The following is an 8,778-nucleotide window of genomic DNA, read 5'->3' as shown; positions in this document are numbered from 1 at the left end:
ATAGGTGGCCAGCAATTCAAGCTCATTCTCCACAGGGGTCACGCATGCAGCTTGCTTCTGAAAGTTTCTGAGGTGAGGAAAGGGGAGCTTCCAGATTTCCAGGACTCTGATAAAGCCCACAAGGGGCTCAGTTTATGTGGGTGAGGGTGGCATGGAGGGAGGAAAATAGAGCTCGATAATACTGTCTTGTAGAAATCAGACCATGACTTCTCCTGGTCATTACAACAGAGGGCCACTTCCATAGCCAAAGCATGAACTATAGCTACAGCTCAGTGGATCTGTGCAGCCCTTTTCCAGTCCCTTGTGGTGGCTCACACCAGCCTGGATCTAAACCAGAGGTCACTGTCCCATTCCAGTTGCTCAGCTGCGGCAAGGGGGAACTCTCTCTCCAGCTGTCACAGGCTAGCAGCAGCAGGCCGGAGGTCCATGCCAGACATCATGAGTGGTTTAAAGGCTTGGCCTATCTTCCAGGAGTTGGGTGTGTGCAGGGAGATGCCGGCACAGGGGTGCAGCCAATCTGTGCTTGCTCATCCGGACTCGGACCAATGGCGTCACAGGAACACACGGCTTTTCTTTTTTAAGGCTCAAGTCCATCCGCTGTCATCGCAAAGGGGGCGACTGAATTCTGGGCACTGGCTGTGTCTGTCAGGGCTTCCTCCCTTGAGAGAGGAAGGGTTCTGGGGCTCCTCTGTGTGGCTGGGATTCCACGTAGGCTCTCTGGACACCTCCTGGACAGGCCTTTTCCTTCCACCTTAGGAGTGCAGTCTGTTTTCTGCCACAGCGCTGCCTCCACCACTGATGACAAAGCTCCGTGAATTGGACACCACAAGCCCAGGGGACATCTCCTCTGGGGCCTCCGTGTCTGGTCGGCAGTCCCCGCCCACAGGCCCGTGCATGCTTTCCTCCTGGCCCATCATGAGTTCTGCCTCGGTCTCTCCGCACTGCAGCGGTAGCAATGCCTGGTGCCTAGTCAGGGTCTCGTTGCTTTTCTGGGCCTCCGTGGGGTTCTGGCGCTGGGAGTTCCTGGGAGTCATGGCGTTCTTCTGGGGTTCATCGAAGCTCAGGGAGAAGGTGACAGTGCCACTGCCGAAGATGACCTTTTGCTTGCATCTGGGCTGGTGTGGGGGCTGTTGCTGTTTCGGCCCCGGCTGGGGTGAGGCCAGTGGCGGCGGTGGCTGCTTCAGCCTCTCAGACTGTGGGAAGGGGTCTTCGCTGTTGCTCTTGCTGCTGATGGAGGACGAGGGTGTGGAGCCCGTGGAGCCCCCGAGGCTGCTGGAGCGCTTGCGGGAGACGTTGCTGCGACGCAGCGTGGCCCGGGCAGCCACCTTGAAAGCGTGAGCGGCCGTGCTGCAGCGCACCTCCTCAATGGTGTTGCGGGACGGCTTGACCAAGATGATGTAGACCTTGTTGAAGAAGATGCAGGCCAGCAGGCCGAAGCTGGCGGCCAGGATGGCGATCACCTCCACCGCAGAGACAAACTTGCCATAGGTGCTGGCGTAGGCGGGGATGAAGGAGATCCAGACGATGAAGAAGATGAGCATGCTGAAGGTGATGAACTTGGCTTCGTTGAAGTTCTCGGGCAGCTTCCTTGACTTGAAGGCGAAGAAGAAGCAGACAGCGGCCAGCAGACAGGTGTAGCCAATCAGGAAGCCCAGGGCCATGAGCGAGCCCTCGTGGCACGTGATGAAGATAATCTCATCCTCCAGCTCGTGGTTGCGGTAGCTGGAGGGCGGCGCCGTGTAGAGCCAGATCCCGCAGATGACGATCTGCATGAAGGTACAAAGGAAAACCAGCAGGAACTGCAGGTTGAGTCCCCACCACTTGCGGTGGAAACTGGTGGGGATCTTGGCCTCGAACACGAGCAGGACGCGGTTGGTTTTCACCAGGATGCACGAGATACACAGTACGAAGCTGATGCCGAAGGCCGGCTGGCGCAGGCGGCAATTCCAGTCCTGGGGCTCGCCGATGAAGAAGAGGGAGCTGGAGAAGCAGCAGAGCAGGGAGAAGAGCAGCAGGTAGGAGAGCTCGCGGTTGGTGGCCTTGACAATGGGCGTGTTGCGGAACTTGATGAAGACGCCCAGCACAAAGGCGGTCAGGAAGATGCCCAGCACGGCAAAGAGGGTGAGCGCGATACCAAAGGGCTCCGTCCAGGCCAGGAACTCGATTTCCTTGGCGATGCAGGAAGTGTGGTTCTCATTGGACCAGAAGTCATCTGGGCACTTGTCACAGGCACTGGCATCTGCAAAATGTGCCAGGGAAGAATCGGTTACTGCGTGGGTTAGAATAAAATCTGTGAGTGGTCTTGGGAGCAGACAGTCAGCATTGCATGTGGCCACTATGTTTTCTTTGTTGACGAAATCGTTCTAACTTTTGCATTACCCACAATGTACTAAGCTCTGGTTTCTGTTCACTAACAAGAATATGGATTTCAAGTGCCTTTGATGATTCTATCAATTGTTTTGCCTTTGCACCTGGGTGGACAGTAGGTGCTTCCTTTATCTCCTGATTGTAGCAGACACTGCCCTGGCCACCAGTGGTGTAGCATGGTTCCTCAGCTCTTCACAGCCTGATTCTGTTCTGCCTGCTGTTTTAATGAGTTGTGTTGTGTGTATCTGAGGTTTACACCATGCAGGTACGAGATACCTAGAGACAGTAAAGCAGTTATGATGATAGGGCAGAGAAGCCCAGCTACCACCTGGCTGCAAGCTCATTCAACCCCCACATGGTTACTAGGTCTCTGCTATGTCCCCAGCAGTGTGCAATTTTGGATAGCAAAGGGAGTTTGGATGTAGATAGTGAGCTACACAAGACCCTGGCCATGTTGCTTACTGGCTGTGTGGCTTTGGGTTTTCTCATTTGTAAAAGTGGAAGCAATAACACCCCATTATTGTCACAAGGATGAAGTTAAATGACAATTACAGTTAACATTTTAGAATGCTTCCACTATGCCACAGTTATTTTTTAACAAAGATTTATGTAGAACTCGTCATGTGCTTTACTCATTTGTTTAACTCTCAAAGATCTTTAAGGTAGGTTTCATGGTTATTCCTGTCTTAAGAAGACTTGAGGGCCAGGAAGAATGTCAGACAATGTATACAGTGCCAGACGCCAGCAATCAAACTTATCCAGACCTCTTGCCTCTGGAGTCAGGGGCAGCTGGAACTTTCTCAGCTCAGGGCCACTGAGTGCCAAGAAAAAAACGGCATTGGAGAGCAGCATCAACGTTAAAAACAGAGGGTTGACACCATGGCATACAGGTTAAGCCTCTGAGGTGTCAGCATCCTATGTGGGTACTGGGTTGAGTTCTAGATGCTTACTTCTGACCCAGCTTCTGCCTACTGTACCTAGGAAATCAGCAGAGGATGGACCACATGCTTGGGCCCCTGCACACATGTGGAATACCTGGAGAGAGCTTCTGGCTCCTGGCTTTGGACTGGCCTACCTCAGCTTGTTGTGGTCATTTGGAGGAGTGAACTAGTTGGTGCAAGATCTCTCTTTCTGCAACTTCTCCTTTCAAAAAAAAAAGTCTTTAAAAAAGTGAGAAACAGGGATGTAGCAGGTATGTCCGGAAGCTCTCATGGTATTCAAACACCTAACATTCATTCCTGCTCCCTGACAGTACCCAGCACTGTCCAGTACTCAGACATAATTTTGTCAGAGGAGAAACCAGGTTAAGTACCACCTCAGTCCATCCCTTCCATGGGCCTCGCTGTGTCAGGCACAGAGGCCCCTCCCCCTGGAAGACCATGTACCACACAGTGCTGGCATGGGGCGGTTCCTTTACCAGTCTCGTCGCTGTACTCCCCGTCAGGACACTCCACACACTCAAAGCAGCAGGTGGGCTCCCCTTCAATGATCCCCTTCCTGGTCCCTGCCAGGCAGTCCCGGCTGCAGTTGGAGAAGGGCACCTGGAAGACAGAAGGTACAGAAGTGACTTTGGCTCCTCAGACCTAGATGAGGGGGAGGAGTTAGGCACAAGGATCTGTGTGGCAGACAGCGCCCCTTCCAGGCAGAGGAGGGGTGGGGTCCTCGATTTTGTTACTTGTGAAAGGGAGTGATGTCTGTGGGGGATTCTGTGATGACTAATTATTGAGAGTCTACACGTGGTCAATTTCTACTTAAATAATTCACTCTCCCATCAGTGTCTCAGTCCCAGAATGAAACACCTGTTTGTTCTTCATGGATGTAAAAGCTTGACACACACCACAAGGTACGGGAACGTGAACTGCCACTCAGAGGAACAGTCACCAGGGGAGAAACTGAGACAAGGGGAAATTTGCTTGAAAGTGGGACTCTGAACTTTGTGGTGAATTGCAATTCCTGTATTTTTATTTTAAGCACTGCAGGGTAATTTCTGAGACCTTGGCAACAGCCCAGTGAGGCACACGGGAGAGGTATAGAAGGATGTGAAGTAAACGGGTCAGAGAGCAGTGCCGAAGGAAATGCTGTGGGAGCTGCAGGAAATCCTGATCACAGGTTTTATGTACAATTTATAGAATTATTTATATTAATGGAATTCAGGCACACAGTTTTGGTCAATTTTAGTCCTTGCTTCTTTCTGTCATCACTGGTTCACGTTTGGTTAAATTTTATTTACAATTTTTATTTTAAAAATCATTATGCATTTGAGATGTAGAGAGAGAGAGAGAGAAAAGAGAGTGAACTCTCATCCATTGTGTCACTTCCTAGATGCCTGAAAGATCCCAGGGCCAAGCCATGGGATTGGCAGAGACCTAGTGACTTGGGCTAACACCGGCTGCCTCTCAGGGTCTGAATTAGCAGGAAGCTGGAACCAGAACGCCAGCCACTCCAATGTGGGATGGATGCAGGTGTCTTTATTTCTTTTTAAGACTTATTTATTTATGTTGGAAAGGCTGATTTACAGAGAGAAGGAGAAACAGAGAGAAAAATCTTCTGTCTGCTAGTCCACTTCCCGAATAGCTGTCACAGCTGAGGCTGAGCTAATCTGAAGCCACGAGCTTCTTCTTGTGGGTGCATGGTCTCCAGGCTTTGAGTCATCCTCTACTGCTTTCCCAGGCCATAAGTAGGGAGCTAGATGGGAAGTGGGGCGGCTGGGCCATGAACTGGTGCCTCTATGGGATGCTGGGTTTTGCATGTGGAGGATTAGCCAATTGAACCATTGTGCCGGCTCTGGATGCAAGTATCTTTATTGGCCCTCTAAGTGCTAGGCCAAAAGGTCAACCCTGGATCCTTTTGAATTTTATTTTTAATTTCTGCCATTCAAAGAGAAAGCCAGACCCAGGAAAATAGCCTATTTTGTCCCATAACCAATAACTAATAACCAATAATCTATAACAGCTATCTAATTGTCTGTTTTATTCCATCTCTCACTTCCAGCTCCCCATCACATATTCACACCTAAGAGGACCACTGTTCTATACTCATTGCAGACAAGTGGTAATGCCAAAGTTTTAAGGAAGAGGTCAGTGTAATCTTATAAAAAAAATGTACTCGAGGAGAGGAAAAAGGGTGGGAGTGGGTGGGCATTCTATTACTCATTCTCGTCATTTGGTACAACCCTGAGGAACCAGACAAGAATCGTATGGAAAGTGAAAACAGCCATGCTTACATCTCACTGACTATCTTCACAAGCTGACTCTAAGGATTTACCTGCAAGCAGGGGTTCCTGATGCAAACAGACAAGAATGAAGGACACAGGACCTAAGAAGGGGAAGGGACAAGCGGGACGGTGTTTGGGTATCAGCAAGGTCCCTTGGAGAGGAGCTTCTGCCTGGTTCCACAGGGTAACTCAGGCCTGGAAGTTCTGCTCCGTGTGTCCTGAGAAGCAGGTGGGACTTGATTTGTTCACATCACTCTTGGGCTAAGACTGTCTTAGGGCATATAAATCCCTAGGTTCTGATACCTTCCTGAGTCTGCAGGCAAGGTGAGGTCCCCTGAACCGTAGCTAGACTTTTGAAAAAGACTAGCACATTCCGGTAACTGAAGGCCAAAGTATCCAGGAGCCCTGGAACCACAAAGTGTGAGGAATCTGAAGACTTCTGAAAAAGCACCACCACTTTCCACTTTTAAAAGAGATGGAAAGGGCCTGGCGCAGTAGCTTAGTGGCTAAAGTCCTCGCCTTGCATGTGCCAGGATTCCATATGGGCGCTGGTTCATATTCCAGCTGCTTCACTTCTATTCCAGCTCCCTGCTTGTGGCCTGGGAAAGCAGTAGAGGATGGTCCAAGGCCTTGGGACCCTACACCTTCATGGGAGACCCGGAAGAAGTTCCTGGCTTTGTATCATCTCAGTTTCAGCCTTTGTGGCCACTTGGGGAGTGAATCAGCAGATGGAAGATCTTCCTCTCTGTCTCTCCTTCTCTCTGTAAATCTGCCTTTCCAATAAAAATAAATAAATCTCTAAAAAAAGAGAGATGGAAATGCTAAGAAGATATACCCTGACCATATTGGTCGTGCACCAAAAAATTAGAAAACCTATAAATATTATTCATGACATTAAAAACAATTAATAGACACAGTTCATATGGTCAGCAATTAAATTTGATGAACTTCAACGCAAACTAATGGCAAAACTTGGTGAAAAAGGGGTAGGAAGAAATACCTGCAACTCAAACGGGGTAACATAAACCTTCTCTTATAGGAAACATCATTCTGTATGTGAGGACACCAACAGCATTTCCTTGAGAGCAAAGATGTCCACCATCACCACTTTTATTTAGGGTTGTGCTAAAGGTGCTAGCTGGTAGATTAAGACAAAAAAGTTAACTGCATATATACTGAAGCAATGGAATACATTTGTCTTGTTTGCAAGTGATGTGATTGTCAATACAGAAAAAAAAAAAACTCAAAGGAAAACCAACCAAACTATTGGATATAATGTCATAGATGACCACTTTCCCTAACAGCTACATTAGTTTTCCTAATATACACGCACAAACAAAACCTGAAACTAGTTTTGTTGGGGGCTTTTGTTGATTTCAAGATCCCTGAAATCTTGGATGGTTTTCCTCAGTTTTTTCACTTTTCCTCCATTTCTAATTTCTCTGTCATTCTCTCATCATGCTGAGTAGTTAAGTGCTTTAGAACTTTAGTTTATCACATTTCAGAGATAATATATGGCAAGAATGAATGTTGATCTCACATTTATAACGGTAGGGTGCAAATGTCATTCATCTTCATAGCTCCAGTGGCATAATGTGTAGATAAGACTTAATATACACCAGGGCCCTTACTGCTTCCAAGTCTCCCCTTTACCTAACTGCCTTAGGGCATGACACAAAATTGAAAACATAAAAGGCAATCAAACAACTGTCACTATTTCTAGCAGAAAAAAAGAAATATTGACTTGACAGAGGAGTTCCAAAACATGTGAACAGAAGATGCTCAATCCTGTGCTCTAACAACAGCAGGACAGGGACTTTTTCCCATTGTCTATACCTACAGTGTCATGATACACTGAAGCAACTGAATGATGGACTTGGGACTGTGGCTGAAGAACTACACTACTGTAATAATGTGGAGGGAAACAGTGTGGGGTGGGAGAAATGAGAAATGGGGAGGATGGAAGGGGAAATCTCTCAGCCTGTGGAACTGTATCATGGAAAATAAAAAAAAAAAAAAAAAGGAAGTAGGTTTGGTGGTTGTTAAGACCCTGGGAACCCTGGGAAATGAAGGAAAGGGTGAAGGAATTCACATGAATGCTTCAGCCCTCATGACCAGTTACCCAGGGCCCAGCTTTCAGCTTTCTTTAGTTACCAACCTGCTTGATTGTGGAGTGAAAGCAATGGATCCTGCTTCCCACACCTGCACCAGGAACGGTTCTAAATCTTTCCTATTAAAGAATGATGGTTGTTACAGCCTTTATCAAGGTAAGACAATGTAAGGTCTGTGTTATTACTATATTTATGAAGTTTTGCTTTTAATCTGAAAGAGTACTCAATGTTATCAAATACTTTCTCTGTATGTGTTGATATTACAGAACTTTTTGCCTTTATAAATGTGATAAGCTACATGTTGGAAATTTGCTATATTTGGCTATCATTATATTTATGTAAATTCACTGTTAACTCTACTGAGTCATGATACACTATTTAATACATTGCTGATAGAGGGTTGCTGATATTTTATTTAGGATTTGAATATTTACGTTTATAAACAGCATTGTCCTGTAACTATCTTTGCTTGTGCTGCTTTAGTCTTTTTTATATCAATATTTATTTAGCTTCACAAAATGAGTTTAGTTTTCCTTCTTGGCACCAAGAAGGTTGAAACGCATTTGTCTCTCCTAGCAACATCTGTGGGTGTGGTCCATAGTGATCTGCCGCCCCACGGTACTGGAGACCTCGACTCTTTCATTTTGCTATTTGGACATGTTTGGTCTTTGCCTCATGGTCCTTTGAAAGTAGCATTTGGCTTCCAGAAGAAAAGACAGAGGTAGGAATGAGGAAGACAGGAGGCATTATATTTTTAAAGAAGATTCCTGGAAGCCATCACACAGCATTTCCACTTAACATCGCAACTCACATTTAGCAGAAAAGGGGGCTGGAAAATGTCATCTTTATTCTGGATGGTCATGTGTCCAGCTAAAACAGAGTCTTCTCTTGAATGGAAAAAGGAAGTCAAAATACTGGGGGCTTTCAGCAGTCTGTGCCATACTTTTTAATTTCTCTTCTTTGTAATGTTTAGGGAACAGGCTCAAGGCCACACAGTGGTCTGGGCTGGAGAGCTGAGATTCACACAAACCAGTCTTTCAAGTCTGCACTTTTCATCACACCAAGCTCTGCTTTATCCTAGTCAAG

At 47.1% G+C, this 8,778-nt stretch overlaps 1 protein-coding gene across 1 annotated transcript in view; it reads right to left on the bottom strand.

Annotated features, from left to right (window-relative positions):
* Positions 1 to 702: 702 nt before the first annotated feature.
* The window catches only part of CASR (calcium sensing receptor), a 30,221-nt gene continuing 22,145 nt past the window's right edge, over positions 703 to 8,778 (bottom strand). Inside the window, exons 5-6 of the mRNA XM_004577850.2 lie at positions 3,785 to 3,934; positions 703 to 2,239 (exon numbers count right to left, since the gene is read on the bottom strand). Coding sequence (XP_004577907.2) covers positions 753 to 2,239; positions 3,785 to 3,934 — 1,637 coding nt within the window. The 3' untranslated portion in view covers positions 703 to 752. The remainder of the gene's footprint in view (positions 2,240 to 3,784; positions 3,935 to 8,778) is intronic.

This window comes from Ochotona princeps, chromosome 3, assembly GCF_030435755.1.
Source record: "Ochotona princeps isolate mOchPri1 chromosome 3, mOchPri1.hap1, whole genome shotgun sequence".
NCBI classification, from domain to species: Eukaryota; Metazoa; Chordata; class Mammalia; order Lagomorpha; family Ochotonidae; genus Ochotona; species Ochotona princeps.
This window is presented reverse-complemented; position numbering and strand designations above follow the sequence as displayed.